The 16,790-nt window shown below is 45.1% G+C and overlaps 1 protein-coding gene across 6 annotated transcripts in view; it reads right to left on the bottom strand.

Annotated features, from left to right (window-relative positions):
* Positions 1 to 9,540: 9,540 nt before the first annotated feature.
* Positions 9,541 to 16,790, bottom strand: part of TEAD1 (TEA domain transcription factor 1) — a 151,963-nt gene continuing 144,713 nt past the window's right edge. For 5 of the 6 annotated variants that reach the window (XM_015631112.3, XM_015631113.3, XM_015631109.1 and 2 more), the window contains 2 exons: positions 16,534 to 16,686; positions 14,771 to 15,462 (listed from right to left, as the gene is read on the bottom strand). In XM_015631112.3, coding sequence (XP_015486598.1) covers positions 15,349 to 15,462; positions 16,534 to 16,686 — 267 coding nt within the window. In that variant the 3' untranslated portion in view covers positions 14,771 to 15,348. Of the gene's footprint in view, positions 15,463 to 16,533; positions 16,687 to 16,790 lie in introns of all 6 variants that reach the window. The other variant, XM_015631108.1, reaches the window with a different exon arrangement.

Genomic DNA, 16,790 nt, shown 5'->3' with positions numbered 1-16,790 from the left:
CCTATCAAAGTGTGAAACTCCTGCCCCAGGGCCCATCTTGGCTCCATCTTGGGTGGATCCTCAGCCAGGCTCTTGCCCTGCCCAAGCTGCATCCTTTGAAACCCTTTATAATAAATCCCCACTTTATTCCTTTAACTCTGCCCAGTCCCTGTCCCAGGGAGCCTCTCAAGGCAGCAGCACAACGGGAAAAACCATGATATTTCCTTAAGTTACATGAAGCACATCCTACACAAGCCATTGCTATAGGTGAGGTGAAGTAGTGGTGCAATATTCTGCCCAAAAGCAGAGCTCACTGCAAGGCTTCCTTCAGAAACCCTTCAGGTCAAGCCTAGGAGCCATAAAAAGTGTCTGCACTGTGAACCTCTCTCCAGCAAGCCTTGGAGTGAGCCTTGCTGGGGATTGCAGGCTGAGCTGCTGCTCAGAGGAGCCCCAGGAAAATAAACACTCACTCCTGAAGGATTCCCACCCCACAGGAGCCTTCTCCAGGATACAGGGAATGGTACCAGGGCCACCTGTTGAGCAGTGAGGATGTGGTAAAGCACTGAAGTTTAGCTGTACCACCAACCCCACTAGCATCCATTTGGAGACTGTAGAATAGTGTGTGGATATGTGGAACTGAAATGAAGTCATGGCAGATTGTTTGATTCTAGTATATATAATTTTTTAAATTTTTAAAATTTTTTTTGGTCTAGGTAAGACTGGGTGCTGCTTTCACAGAATGTAATTCCTTATGCTACCTTCTCTCAATGCAAAGCACTTGGGCCTCTGGCCTGAAGTGTCTTTTGACATACAGCTTGTACAAAGCCATAAAAAACCCCTGATGTAGCAGTGTAATTTTATAGCATTCACACATCTGTTTCCAGTGATGGCTTTGAAGCCCAGTAGAACAGCTAAGTTAGAAAAGAAAAAGAGGAAAGAAAAACCACCACTGTGTTTGTAGAAATATGAGCAATGCCCAGACCTGCCTGTGCCTGCTAAATTGTGCTAGAATGACAATGTTAACAGCTTGGCCATACATCAGAAAATCAGTGCTCCATCTGATGCTGGTAGCTGAGTTATTCAGGAAAGGCAGAGCTGGAGACATTTCCAGTGATGCTTCCCTGGGCCTCAGGGTGGAGTGGCAGAGATGTCCCAGGGCTGGCTGAGGGATGCTGAGCCTTGCACAGGATCCTCTCCTGGGAGCAGCCTGGCAGCCCTGGGGCTGGAAATCCTGCATCCATCAGCCAGGAATTGGGAAGGTGTGCACATGGGGAGCCCTGCTGGGATGGCACCCCTAAAACAGCCCAAAAGACACTTTACATTCTGCTTGTGAGGCCATCTTGGGGCTGCACAAGGCATGGCCATGAACAGGAGCTGCATGCCTGATGATCAAATGCCCATTTCCCTGGGGTTGTTTCCACAGGTCCCAACCAGCTCCTGTGGTTTAACCTGGACAGTTTTGTTTCTGCAGCATTGACACCAAGAGTGGGGTCTGTCTCTTTGGTGTCTATCTTTGCACACCTTTGAGGGGTGAAAGGATTGATGTCTGCATTTGTGTCTCCCAGCACAGATCCAGAGACACAAAAACTCTGTGCTCTGCCTGCAGGTGCCAGGCTCTGTCACGCCTGTCCTCCAGCGAGGCACAGCTCCAGGGGACATGTCCCTGCTGCTGTCTGTGCTAAATCCTGCCCACACAAGTGCCACCCCCTGAGCAAAATGTGAGGCAGCAGAGGGGATGTGTGGTGAAACCAGAGGTGCTCCACACTGCAGTTTTACCTTCCCTGGAAATGGCTCTAGGAATAAAGGACAGTGCTTCAAACAGCCCTTGCTGTAGGCATGTAATTCATTATGCTCCTCGTGCAAGGACACACTGAAATTCAGTTCAAAGAGGAAGGAAAACCCTCCTGCACCAGGCAGAGATCAGATTATTTGGTAAGCACAAAAACCTTTTGAGTAATAACTTTTCTCTGGAGTGCCAGATGGTTTTTACAGGTTTCATAGTCCCAGTTTCCCTTGAACTGTGTCATTCAATTGAGGTGCCTGGCTCAGCTTTTAAACCATCCCATCCACAGCTGAACTCCCAGGCTGGCAAAGCCACTGAGCACCTCTTGCAGGGCAAGAAGGGGCAAGACTCTGGGGCAAAACTCTGGGGCAAAACTCTGGGACAAGACTTTGGGGCAAGACTTTGGGGCATTTGGCTTTGACCTCACAGGGGTACAAGGGTGGTCTGACTGCTCCTTTCCCCCAGTGACCAACCTTCACCAGGAGCTGGGAGTAAAGCTGGAGGTAAACTGCCACTTGAAACATCTTTTTATTCATGGAGGTCTCCAGGGGAGGCAGAGCCTCTGTCATTTCATGTGCACAGGGTGTCACACAGCCCAGGTGGCAGAGAATTCACTTCAAAGCCAGCAGAGAACACAGCTTGCTGCACTGGCAGTGAAGAAATACAGAGAAATGAGCAATTGGCCTGGAATAGAATTAGCAGAAGTCAAGAAGTCAAGATGTTATGGGAGCTGCTACAGTTTTCCCTCTTTTCAGCAGAGCTGAGTGTTTAATTGATTTAGCAACTGAAAGGGACAGGGAGGATGCTGATGGTGCAGAGGAGAGCTTTGCAAGAGAATGGGAAAGACAATGTCTTGCATTTACTTGTATTGGTAGCTTCCTAAAAATACATATGGACTGGGATAGCAGATACAAGCTGTTCCCAAGGGCCAAACTGTGTTTCTGAGCCAGATGACAGCAAGAAAGGGGAGCATTTTTGTGTTTTTTGTTGAGGTGAATCAAATCACTCCAATCTTGGGGCCCAGTTTATGTTGATGGATGAATTTCTACTTTAAGTATTCAGGCTGTGCACCAAAGAAGACTGAGAAGCATAAAAATATTATGAAAAATCTTACCAAATCCCTTTTGTTGAGAGTCCTACTTGATATTCCCTTAAGTAGGCAGGAAGGGGTAGGTCCCTGTCCAAAGGAGACTCAGAAGGAGTTGCTGTGCATTGTTATTTCATGATGAATGCTGCAGCTCTTCTTGCTGAACACAGATCCAGAGAGGAGAAAGGAGACAAACCTCCAGGTTTACAGCAGATCAGAGGAAGGTCAGTGGCTGGTAGGAATATGGGATGGGGGGAAGGAAGGTGAGAACTTAAGAATCTCTTTAAAATCAGTGACGGCCTCTGCCTACGGGTCACGAGCATCTCTAAATTGGTAGTTCATTTCTCTTCTGCTAATTAGTAGTGGCTACAGTGGAAGTGCATATTCTGTCAGCCTGAATTTAGTTAGCTGAGAAGGCAGACTGAGCCTTTTAGGTATTCTTTTTAGGGTAAAATCTTCCTATTGGGCATGCTTTATTATCTTGGGATCCATCCTTCAATGACTTGATGTCGTGGCAAATTTCCTGTGTCCCAGCTGGGATCACAAGTGTGTCCAGAAAAGCCTATTGCTTTCCAGGACATCCTAGCACTGAGGGCACGCTGAACAGATGGGTCACGATTTGTTTGTACCACCTCTATGCCCTATATATCTCTATGCTTCTTATTTATCTTTATATATATTTATTAATTCAAAGACCATTTACAATGATTCCCTTTATTTCAACCTCCTCTGGATTCTATCTGCTTGTTTGTGCCTCCAGGAAAATCAATCTGTGTGGGGCACTGAGCACGGCTGCAATAAAGGAGAAAGAAATAAAGCAGACAGTGAGAAACGACGTGTTCTCTCCAGAAGGGAAAGCAGAAGCCTCAAGCCAAAGTCCAAAGGTTAGACACGGTGCTAATGCCCTGATCTAACCTGGTTATACCTGGGAAGGCTCGCAGGTAAACGGATTGAGCCGTGAAATGAGCACAGCAGGGCATGGAGAGCCAGCCCGAGCCGAGCCTGCAGAGCCACAGCACACAGCAAAATCCTTCAGGGAATGGCTGAAAATCCACCAACCCAGATGCTCCTGGCCAGCATCCTGCCCTTGGCCATCCCCACACATCCAGGCCTCTTGGTGGGAGGATGAGGGGGAAATGTGGAGCCCTCTGGGCTCCTGGCTCAGAGGGACTTTTCTCAGAGGTTCAGGTCACAAGCTGGTGCTTCATATAAGCACAGAGCTTGAGCTGCTTATCACAGGGAGAGATAAATCCCCTTGTTACAGGGATTGATACAATCTCCAAATGGAGGGATAGAAGAGTGGATGTTTCTTTAAAGATATTTTGGCTTGTTTCTCACTTTCAAGCTTTTTTCATTCACTTGCTGGCAGAGAAGTTTCTACTCCTTTGGCTCTTGCCAAGGCCTCTCTATGCCTAGTTGTCATGGGGTAGCTTCACCTTTAAGATGGTTTGGAGAGAGGGGAAGTTGAAGCTGCTGGTGGCTGATGGGAGTTATCAGTTATTTTTAAGAATCGACAGCAGTTCTGACCATTAAAAAGTGAATTAAACTTGTAAACACCTCTTTAAAGAGTGCAATCAGAGCTCTCTCACTACACTAGTGTTTCCTGTACCACATTTTCCTACATATTTCCTATATTTCCCCTTGTGTGGGGCTGTGCACTCTCCCAACACCAGGGCTGTTCCCTCCTTTCCAGCAGAGATGAGCAGCACATGCTCTGAGTCTGGAGTTCCAGCTTCTCCTTGGGCACTTTTCTAGAGGCTGAACAGCATCTTCATATTTCACCTTTGAACAAAAAAAACTTTAATTTTATACAGAATTCTTCTATTTCCATTTGTTAAAGAAACTGGGCACCCCCACTGCTTGTTACTTGGGTGCTCTGAGGGTGACAAAAGCCAGAGCTGCCCTCTGCAATGGGAACCATCTCTTCGGCAGAAATACTCGTCCGTCCTGCTGACGAGCAGAACACGAGCTCTGGGATGTTTCCTCAGGCCTGAGTGTGTGTCTGGAGGGCTGTCAGCCTCAGCAGTCCCCTGTTCTGCAGCAGGAGCAGCCACCCCACGCTGTCCCAGTCAGGAGGGGCTTGCTGGAGCTGACAGACCCTTCACAGCTCCGAGCTGGGCAGAGTATCTGTGTGGCTTTTATCCCCTTGCTCCCCTCTGACCTCCCATCCATCTCCCTTCACAGGAAACCTGTGAGCAGCCCCAGCCCTGAATTCTCCACCCCTTCCCAGACCTTTCTTATCTGTAAATCTGTCTGCTGCTGCATCCACAGCTTTCCCATGCACAGACACACCCAGAAAGCCTGATTTGTGCAGGAACTTCTGAGCTTGGCAGTGGTCACTTGCAGCGATCCATCTACTCAAACACAGAGAGCTCTGCACCTGTTCTCTGTATTTCAGATATTATCTGATGTTCTTCTCCCCTTCCAGCACTCAGGGCTTCCCTAGCAGCTTATTGGCCATATACATATTAATTAATAACAGTGAGCACCCTGCACCCTTTCCTCAGCCAGGTCCTCTGGGTTCTTCCCTCTTCCTCAGATACATTTCCAGCTGCCTCCAGCTGACCAGCGCTGACTTTGGCTCTGCCTTTCCATGCACCTGACCAGAACTGGTGGAAAATCCTTCCCCTCTGCAGCTCTCATCTCCATCAGCTTCGTCTTCAGATCATGGCTAACCCCTATGGCTAATTCTTCCTTTCCCTATCCCAGTACCTTCAGGCTCATTTCCTCCGTTGTGCTTGTACTTATTCCCTGGGTGCTGCAGGGGCAGAGGGTTCTCCTCCCACCTCCTCCCCAGCTGAGAAACCACCCTGGCCTGGAGCAGGACATGTGGAGAACCTCCCTGACCAGCGCTGTGAGTGCTCCCAGTGGCTCTGGAGCCCTCAGCCTTGCTCTCTTGCAGTTCCTGTTGCCTCTCTATCATTTCCAGCACTGGTGTTCTTAATGGGAGGAGGTTTTGTTGGCATGTGATAAAAAAATGAATGTTAAGCTGATGCCATAGCTCTGTCTGAGTGCTCTGCCTGCACTGCAGTGAAGAGGAATTGTGGAGCCTGGTGGCCAAGGAAGGGCCTTTCAGAGAAGATGCAGAGAAAGATTCTTTGTAAAAAACGAGTGGGGGCTGTGTGAGGTCTCAGGACACCCTTTTAATGTAATTTCTGCTCACAGGAGACTGTGCCCTCTGTCATGTGGGAAATGTGTGAAAGCAGGCCAGGAAAACAGGAGTTTGGAGGAGTCTGGAGTTTTCTGGCTCCTGCCCCACATCTCCAGAGCCTGTCCCTGGCGAGTTGAGCACCTCCCTGCTGTTACTCACCACCTGCTCCCTCCCCAGAGGAGATCTCTGCAGGAGATAGGCAGAGAGAGCCCTGCTCAGGCTGGTGCTCTGTCTCCTTAGCTCTGGGGGTGAACTGCACCACCAAGTTCCCATCCTCATGGTGTTCCAGCGATAAAGCTTGGCTTAAACCCTCCTGCTACTAATGAAAAATATCATAGAAGCATAGTAAAACCAGTAGAGATCTTTCACAAAGAAGCCATCAGATTCTCTGTGCTGGGGCATGCTGTGATGTGAGTGCAGTGGGGTTGAATCTAGCCCTGGGTTTTTCCTATGGGTTCATGTTGAACCTAATGGAAGGGCCAAATTCCCATGGAATGGAAAATACCTTCAAATGGAAGTCCCCATTCCCCCCTTCACCTCCTCCAAGATGTGTCAAAAAGGAAGTGGTTATAACCTGGGTGCTGTTCTTGTCCATTTTGCCAAGCAGGAAGATTTGCTCACTAAGAAGTTCAACATCACAGGTGAAAGGATAAGAAAAGACAAGTATCTTGGAAAAAAAGAATTAAATCTCTGATAATACTGCAGAGAACATGTGATTTAAGCTGAAAGGAATATTTAGAAGTCTAGGTAAAAAAAAAAAACACCAAAAAACCTTATTATTTGCTCTCTGCCAACAGAAAAAAATTAGAGAAGTACCTTTAAATGTGGCTAATAAACTTACCTGCTCAGGAAATCAGGGGCAGGGTATCAGTCAGCAAGCTGCTGCCATACCTGGCTGCTGCAGGTCCAGAAGGCAGAGCACTGAGGTGCCCTGCAAGGCAAGGACTGATCCCCTCAGTGACCTGTACAAGGAAAAGGAATGAAAAAGGACTTGGAAATATTAATCACAGCTCCTGCACCTTTTTCTCTGATGGCCACCATCCATAGTGGGACAGTGCTTTGAACAGGAGACAGCTGTGATGCCAAGGGCTCCAAAACTGTGTGTGTGGATATCTCTTAAAGCTGATAAAGAGGTTTAAAAGCAGATTTATGAAAAGAAGAATTAAATTTGTTTTTTGGCTTTCTGTTCTCATTTGGTAACACCAAGGTTACACATTTATGCTCTTAGCTCTAGGATAGTGAAGGGCATGGAAATCAGTATTTTTGAAATTCATCAACCTAAACCTATATTGGAGTCCATGCAGGCACCCAAACCCATGGACATCCATGGAAAGAAGGTGGCTTGAGAAATCCCCAGTGATGGGTAAATTGGGAGCAGTCACTTGCCCTCGAGTGCCTTTGCTCACCTGGCTGTTCCAGGTACTCTTCATTGCTCATTTTGCTCTTTCTCTCTCCCCCCAGAGTGGAGCTGACAGCTCTTCATCTGTCAGGGAGGCTGCAGGGTGCCTTGCTCAGCTTCTCTGGGCTTTATTGAGTCTCCCCAGTGAAGCACACAAGAATGGAGTCTCCAGCAGCCCTTTCCCTTAAGCTTAAAGAAGATATGTCCCAAACTAGAAAGGGCTAATGAAAAGTTAAACAGGAGGGGGGGAAAAAACCCCAAAACAAAAAGCAGCAAATTGTATTTTTCTTGGTGAATGTTTGTCTGTTTTGTTGTAGCTTTTATTTACTCTGATTCTCCTGTCTTCTGATGGACAGTGTTTTGATGGTGGTGGTCCTTAAGTGATCCTTTTCCTCCCCTTTTCCTGTTTTGTCCTGTCCTCAGTTTTGCATTTCCTTTGAAGAGCCATGCCCTGCTATTCATTTTCTTACAGTCCCTTGCACTCTTTACAATTTCCCTTTTCCTCCCAGTGCCAGGACAGTGTCCCTTGCCACCTCCTGGTGTCCCCAGCACAGCTCCAGCTCTGAGGGAACATCAGCAACCACACAACAACTCACAGCCCCCCACCAGTTCAGTGTCACCCCTCCCTCCAGGGCAGGAGATGATTTAGGGACATCCCAAAGCTGTCTCTGTTTGGGGTAACAGATTGTTCAGCTGTTCCTGCTCAGGGGGCCTCACACAACAATAGCGAGGCTGCAGAAGGTCAGGGCTGGGATGGACAGCTCGAGCTGTGTGTGGGGACTGCAGACATCTGCTAACACATTGCTGAGCTCTGAGCCTTCCTCGTGCTCCTGGGTTTGTGAGTGTCAAATGTCTCCTGGCCTTGGAGGCTGCCACTTAAAAAAATATAAATAAAAATTCAAATCCACAGCCAAGTCTATGGACCCGATATGGATTCTGTGTTCCAGAAAATGGCATGGAGTAACTGGTCTGGCTTCTTTGTTCCCTGCCCGTGCAAGGCAGCCCCATCCCAGGGAGGGGCTGTGGCTCCTGCTGGAACCAGCTCCTCAGCAAACTGAGGGTGACACTACACAGGAACTGCCAGCCCCAAATGCTGCCTGACATTTTCCCAAAGGTGGAAGATTTACGGCTTTAACCTAAATTAATTAAGAAGCAGAACCTTAATTAAGAAGCAGGTTCCTTCTGGAACGGCTAACACACTTCAAAGGGCTGAAGCCACATACTTGGAGGGAACAAAGAAGAGAAAACAGGGTCAGAACAGACCATATCTGTGCCTTGTTCTCACCCCATTCATCTTGAACACGGGGGGTGCTCTGCTGGTATTTTAAAAATAGCAGTGGAACATCTGCCACCCAAAGGAGAATTGGGGGTGTGGGAGGGGCATGTGGTTTATTCAAAAGCTGCTGCTCCCCCATGGAAGCAGAAGATGAGCCAGATGTACCTTTTTTTTCCCCTCCACCAAGTCCTGGTCTTTTCCCCATTGATTTCATTTGATCCAGGATATCCCTCTTATTCTCTTTATTTTTTCCCTAGGTAGGTGGTTTCACTCTGTGAATGCAGGAGGCAAACTGATCCTGTTTCATCCTCTCATCCATGGTACCGGGTACAGCTGGCAGCTGAGGGACAGGTGCTTCAAGAAAAACAAGAATTGAGTCTCTGGAAAACACGGCACATTTTTAGGACCTCAGTTCTGCCAGAGCTCAGTGTCCTGGAAGAAACAACCTCAGATAACTCCTGTGCTCCTCAGTCAGTTGTAGTTGCTCAGTTAATGATGCATTTGTGCCATTTATTCTGTCATATTTTGAACAGGTCATTCCTGCTTCTGGAATCAAGAGAGATGGGTGGCTTTTCCCACTGTAATGGTTTAAAGGATGTTCAGGAAAATCCACCACCTTTTCCTTAAGGAAGACACACAGGCAAGGACCAGGATGACGGACCCTTCATTGAACACAGCTTCCAGATGTGCCAGCCTCGAGGATGTGCCATCCCTCCAGGCTTCTGGAAATCCTGCTGGATGCCCCTGGCACCTTTGGGAAGACACACGGGCATTGCTGCAAGTCTGGCCTTGTGCCATTTTGGAAAAGGGTTTCCAAAGCTACACCCAAGATTAAGAAGAGATTGATGGAAGAGATTACGACAAATGCACAAAACACTTTCATTTTCTTTATTTTCAATTGATACTGTATGAATACAAAGTTTCTAGAAAGCTACAAAAATTCTACCACTTTATCAAGAAGGCATCAAAATGTGTCACTTTGCAAAGACATGAAAACACCTGCAGTAACCGACACAAAAATAGCATTTTTAGAGTGATGAAATAATTGCACTTAACTGTCATGGATATTAAAGTTATCACACATATGTACCGCGAAAGCTAGAATACATTTTTTTTTTTTTTACAAAGCACTTTATAAAAAAATTCTCTGCACACAAAACCTATAATTTTCATCTTACTATCATACTAAAGATAAATTCACTTTAAAGCCAACACTTAAAACATTTTAAACAAAAAAAAAAAAAAAAAAAAGGTACCAGTACCTACACACAGACAATAACAAATACAAGAATACTGTACTGCCAAGAGGTTTGACTGAAACTCCTTTTGAAAGCTTCTGCAAATATGTTAAGAAAACATTGGAGAACATTCAGTTTTTTTTCCAAGAGCCTTCCCTCACTGTCTAACCTAGAGGTACTTTATCATCAAAAGGCAAGTTCTACATCAAAAGTTACCAGCAGCAGTACAATATTAAAGTAACCACTGACCATATATGAATATGCTTAAGTCACAAACCCATTTTATACACATTACACAAATAAACATAAAGTGAGAATTCCATTAAGTCATTTACAAATGTGAACAAATGCACATGGCAAAAAAACCCCAAAACAAAACAAAAAACCCAACCTGTTTTACATAAAATGTACTGAAGAATTAAAGGCTATTCAGGTTTTCAATGTTATAAAATTCTTTTGTCTTTTTTTTTTTTTTTTTTCAGGCACATATTGTATTTTTTGTCTGCAGTCATGAGCCTGAATCAGAGGCCCATAAAACAAAACAAAACAAAAACAAAAACACATATTCTGTAAGGAGGTAACAGGGATCCATCTCCTTTTAGTCAACCGAGTGCATTTAAGATTTAATTTACACACTAAAACTAATTACATGATCTCAGTAAGAATGACCTGAAAAGTTAAAAGATGAAGATGTCCAGAGTGTTTCTTGTACTTTGACTTCTCCAGCCTCAATCTTTCTTGGGGGGGAAAGGGGGGGGGGGCTAAACATCTGGTTATGAAAGATAAGAGGGGGAAAGGAGATCATCCTGAGCAAAGGACAAAGCCGGGCTCTACTCCTCACATCCGCCTGTGCCCGGGCACGTGTATCCTCGTGGGAAAAGGAAAGGGGGGACAACCCCAGGGCTCTCAGTGTGACTGGCTGAGGGCTCCAGGGAGCTCCCAGGGGCACTGCTGCAGGCAGCAGGCACGCCCCGGGACTCGCAGTGGAAAAATAAATAGATACGGATTAGCGCGTCAAATGTGGTATCCGCCTCGGAGCGGCCAGGTACTTACATTCAACATCAATGTACACCCTTCATTATTCCCAGAGCCCATCCCGGGGGACAAGCTACTGCCGAGCTGAGCTGTAGCTGTGGTGGAGAGGGAAAGTGAGGAACAGGCATTGGATCTGCGATTCCTTCAAAATAGTGGTGCAGTACCTAAACAAAATCAGTTTGGAATTCAAGTAAGTAAAACTACGTTTGTTAGTAGTGATTTTTAACAGCCCCAAATGGTACCATTATGCTCGTTTGAATGAGACAGAGGTGTAGTTTATCACCAACACTGACTACTACAGCCAAAAAGTCTGGCAGTAACTGGAAAAGTATGTTCTGCTTGTGGGCCAAAAGTGTCTTTTCCCCACCTCAGTCTCATTGAGTTCAACAGGATTACTTGTCTTACAGAGGTAAGTGAGATTTAGACCTTGAAGGAATAACAAAAATAATATTTTAGAGAAAGGGAATTTGAATTATCACAATATTTACCACACAGTGTCACAATATTTCTCTATATAAAAAGTTAATCTTAGTTTTCATCAAATACTTTAAAAATCAAGTTAACATTGTATTCACAACTATATAATCCCTCTGACAGCTTTTGGTTTTGCTGATATTTGTTCTTTCTATAATTGTTAGGACGTTGCTCCTCTTCCCATTGATTTCAGTTGTGGTGGAGAGTATGGCCCCCGTTCACAGAAGGTATCAAATACAGACACGTTATTAAGAGGAGATAACTTTTTTTTTTTTTCCTTTTTCTTTTCTTTTTCTTTTTTATTTTCCAAGACACCATCTGGGAGGAAAACAAAGCCACCCTGTGTTTTGAGTCGTGCTGGCCAGAGTTTCCCCAGCAGCACCTTCATCCACAAGGCTCACACCCAACAAACATCTCCGTGCTTAAACCCACACGATTGCATTCACCCTCGCTATGCTCAGCTCTCCACCTTCCTCTGGTTGTTCGCATCTGACCTTCAGCGTGCACAGCTTTGTAAACAAAACTTCTTCTGTCTAAGCAAAGAATCCTCACAGACACCAAAATACTGTTAGAGGAGATCGATGAAGCAACGTTTGTCCACTGAAACTCTGTAGGATACGGATCTCTCACGATGCAGGTGCGCGACCGGTTGAAGAGAATATTAATGGGAATATTTTCATTTTTATATCACAGACGAATCAGTTGCTGGTTTGCAATGCTGTCAGAAATGGCAAACAGTAGATTTTTTTTTCTTCAGCAGGCTGATCATTAGCAAAATCCTATTTGCTATGAATGGTGCTCTGTTGTGAATGGAGGCCTGTAGATTCAACTTATTCCAATAAACCAAAGGCATTACGGTGATAACTAAATATTTTTGGTCTCTCTACAAATTGTCATTATTATGGCAGCACTTTTCTAAGCTGGAATTTCAAACCAAAGGCACTTTCATGCTAGAGTGCAGAAGAGTCACAATTAATTATTTGGTCATGAAATTTAAAAAGGCAGCATTCGTTAATACAATTCACTTTTCACGGAGAGCTAGGGATCTGTAAAACCTTTCCTTTTGGTATAGGCATCTCACTGCAATGGGACTGACTTGTACACACAGCTGCCTTACACCAGGCAGTCAAAGAGCGTTTCTGCAGGGAAAAATAGGGGGATTCTAAAAATGGAACCAATTCATAAAACAATGTATAAAATTTAACGTTAAGAGGCTAAAAGGTACTTCTAATATAATGCTAAGGCACTGCATATTGTAATGCTTTGGCAGCTCTCAATTAAAAGGTTCCTACAAAAAAGTAACAGTAACAAGATAAGTACTTCCAGCTTACAAAAGAGCTCACAGTTTACAGGCAGCCTGTTGGACTACACACCCCACACTCAACAGTTGAAGGATTAAGGCTTTTAAGAATTAACATATACAGGGTACGGATCATTTACAGAAGTGTAAAGAAAAGACGATGGAAGTAATTTCCCTAACATTACATATGTGAACACCAATAAACATTGTGACTGTTTATACCCTATAGTTATGGCATGTGTAGTGTGCCAGATCCTACTACAAAAAAAAAAACTGTACCTGGTTTTGCAAATTGACTTACGTACTTTATATGCCTTAAAGAGTTTGCTTGTTACTTAAAAAACAAAAATAAAATAAAATAAAAAATAAATCACCAAACCCACAATTCAAACCCTAAATAAAAGACAACTTTAGAACAAAAACCAAAAAGTAGTTTTTGACTTGTAACACCAAGTGCTTAGAATAAAGGGCTACCGTTAGGCTGTTACAATGCAGTGCTTTTCCTGATGTGATCGTTAGTGTTAAAAATGAGCGCTAAAAGAGACCTTGCCATGGACGCGTTTCTCTGTTCACTTCGCAGAGCATCCACTGAAAGGTCATCAGCCCTAATATCCACGAGCAGGTAGCAGCTAGACATCACAGCAACCATCCAAACCTTCCAAACCTCATGGAGTGGGGTCAGGCTAAGGGATTAAAGCAATCTCCCTTCCCCTTGGTGGTGTCTGCACCCTCTCGAAGCCGAGACCTCACCAGCGTTGGGGATAACCCTGGTCTGACCCACGAGCTCACCTGGGCTCCAGTCTAGTCCAGACAGTCCCACAGTGGGCAATTCCAACACAAAGCACTATGCAGGACTAGAATCTAAAGAGAAAAGTTAGACTTGCTTGTTTGAAGACTGCAGCACCGGGCCCAGGAGCAAATTGTACGCTTAAATTGTGCATGGGAACTGTGCTGGTTTTGCATCACATCAACTTTTGGTAACGAGGAGAAGGTACAGGCATGGATCAAATGGGGCACAGAGGAGGGGCCTGCTAAACATGGACTGCAAAAGACTCTCCTGAAAACCCTCTCTGCTGGTAACTCATCACTGATCCCTAAGGTGGCTGGTGCTCGGCCGGGCAGCCCTCACCTTTCAGACAAACGCTTTGCCCAAGAAGCCTCTGCTGGCCCAGCACCTGCCCAAACAACTTCTGCTCGGGGAACCAGGGGCAGCAGGAGGAGAGGAGCTGAGCAACAGCCTCTGTCCTGACCAGGAGGGGTGAGACTGCTGCTCTCACTCACACCTGCAGCGCCAGGCCTGACAGGATTAAAACATCTCCAGCTGTGCTTCCCTTCCTGCATTCTTCCCTGAATTTCTCAGAAGGGTCAACACCACCACATCCAAGAGCACAGCAGAACCCCACCTGGTAGGTAGGTGTGAGGATAAGGTCTTTGCCAGACCTGGGGACACAACTGGGAGAGGTGTAAGAGCACCGTGGTTAACAGGAAAAGGAGAACAAAAACAAAATCAAATTCTCCACTTTCCCATCTCCTCTGCCCGATGTTGGTTGTGATTTCCTAGCGCCTCGCGGATATTAAAGCTGCTGATCCTTTCAGAGGTGTACACACTTTTCTTTCAGACACATCAGTGTTTTTGCTCTCTGTTTGCGAATGACTCGATGCTGTCGCAATCTCAGCTGTTTCCGTTCATCTCTGGATTTCAGAGTCGCAAGTTTTTAGCTCAACTTATTAGAAAACACAGTTGTCCATATAAAATATAACTGCACACACGAGACTACATATAATGCAAGTCTAAATCTTCAGTATTTACCTACTTATTGCAAAATGAGCCATCTTTTTCATTAAATAATCAAATTTTCATATTAGTACAATACAACTTTATACTCTTTTAAAATACACTAGATATGTTAGGGGTAAGGGGTGATGCTTTCTTTCTCTGCAATACCTGTTTGAAAGTTTAATGGATTAGAAGATTAGTTTTAGCGTTGAGAAAAAAATACAAAATTTGCCTAATTTTAGGACCTGTCTGTTTCTATCAGGCATTTCTTAAGGCTATATTTTTCATTTGGTTTCAAACAGAAAAATGTTTCATTTTAAAAAATAATTTAGTGAATTACATTCGTCCGTATCTTCCACCCTAATTAGTTACAAAGATAATTCTATAGAGATTATTAACTTTGTGTACTCATTTACAGTTATAGCTAAAGATTCATTTCAATTCCACTTGCATTGTAAAACAAGTATTTCATGTTGGAAAAAAACCCAAAATAAATTCTTATAAATGCTGTCAGTTTTTCCCCATGGCAAATGCTCTGTCATACATTTTTCTATCAGAATTAAAAATAGGCCTCCACAGACAGAGGCAATTAGGTTCTTAAATACAGTCTTCCCAAAGAACTGTGGTTTACAAATTTTGAAGAACACTTAGTTTTAGAAATAATTTTTACAACTGTACCAGAATTTCACAGCTACAATTATATATGAACACATTAAAAATGACTTCACTAAAACAGGATTTAGAAAAATGTGGGTGAAAGTTGGGCCAGAGGCACTGCCACTTAGTGTTGAGGTTTACAGTCTGTGTTTTGATAAAGAAGTGAAATGAAGTGTATATATAAATAACTGCTCAGTCCTTTACAAGCCTGTAGATGTGATGCTGTGCTCCATGTTCGCTGTTCGACACTTCGAATACACAAGCCATGCAGAGCAGGGTTTCTTGTGTATCCCTGTTTGTTACCACCTGTGTGGGGGAAGGAAGAGGCAGACAGAACATTACACAGCTGGAAACAGCAGGGCTGAAACAGGAAGTCACCCGTGTCACCTCGGTCCTGCCTGCTCTGACAGCTTGGCCTGATGCCTTCAGTTTCAGCTTTCCCATTTCCAGCCCCTGCACTGCATTGCTGTGTGAGCTGAACTCCACACAAAGTGTTCAAGTTCTCCTCACAGCTCAGGCACACACAACAATCCTTCTCCAGCCCCACAACCAAGGACACCGTGGCAGCTCCGGGCCCAAAAAGCACAAGCAGCAGGGAATTGAGGAGAGCAATCTGGGAGGATGGGACTGCATCACCTGCAGCTGCAATTGGGCAATTAACCCCAATGTGGAAATGGACCAGAACCTATCAAAGTGTGAAACTCCTGCCCCAGGGCCCATCTTGGCTCCATCTTGGCTGGATCCTCAGCCAGGCTCTTGCCCTGCCCAAGCTGCATCCTTTGAAGGGTTTTGATTAAATCCCCACTTTATTCCTTTAACTCTGCCCAGTCCCTGTCCCAGGGAGCCTCTCTGGGCATCAGGCTGAGGTGCCACCACAGAGCAACAGCGAAAGCAAGCTGGGTCACTGATGGAACTGTCTCTAAGGCCACCACAAAGCCCATTCTCTGTGGTTTTTTGTCACCTGCTGGGCGTTTGCTGCCTGCCTTCCCTGCCCAAGAACCATTAACACCACTGACACCTGCAGCACTGTAACCCAGCCCCGGTGAGGACACAGGAGATGAAGGCAGTGGTTCAAAGTTACTGCCCCAGGCTCTCTACAAACCCCAGACCCGAGTGGATAAAACGGAGAAGTAAGCTGAAATTTGTGGAAAACAACAAAGATGTTTGCTCACCCTCACAGCCAGCTGAGGCTTTTCATCCTGAGCGTCTACAGCGCCCAGCTCCAGGAGAATGAGCCTGGGTTCAGTGGGATGGTTTGTTTGGTAAGCAGCAGTGACTAAGGGATTTGGGAACTGGTTCCCAACATTACAAGCTGAGCAAGCCATACAAAGCCTGAGAGTACCTTAGAAGTGGAAAAATGAAAAAGCCAGCCCATACCAATAAAATTGTGAAGTTTTCCAAGACGCTGTTCATCATGTACTTCTCTGGTAAATGCTTCAGCTTGTGGATGAAGTTGATCATGTATTCACACATGGGAGAGCGGTTTATCCTGTACACAAACCGGCCGTTCTCAAACCTTGCATATTCAGTCTAAAAAAAATAAATAAAAACACATTTGGAATGTGATCATTCAGAGACAGAAAAAAAGTGACTGGTAAATCTGTTTTTCTCTTTTTTCTTTGTGTAGACAGGAA

This window comes from Parus major, chromosome 5 (assembly GCF_001522545.3).
Source record: "Parus major isolate Abel chromosome 5, Parus_major1.1, whole genome shotgun sequence".
Taxonomy (NCBI): Eukaryota; Metazoa; Chordata; class Aves; order Passeriformes; family Paridae; genus Parus; species Parus major.
Note: the sequence above shows the minus strand (reverse complement) of the source record. Positions and strands in the feature narration are given on the sequence as shown.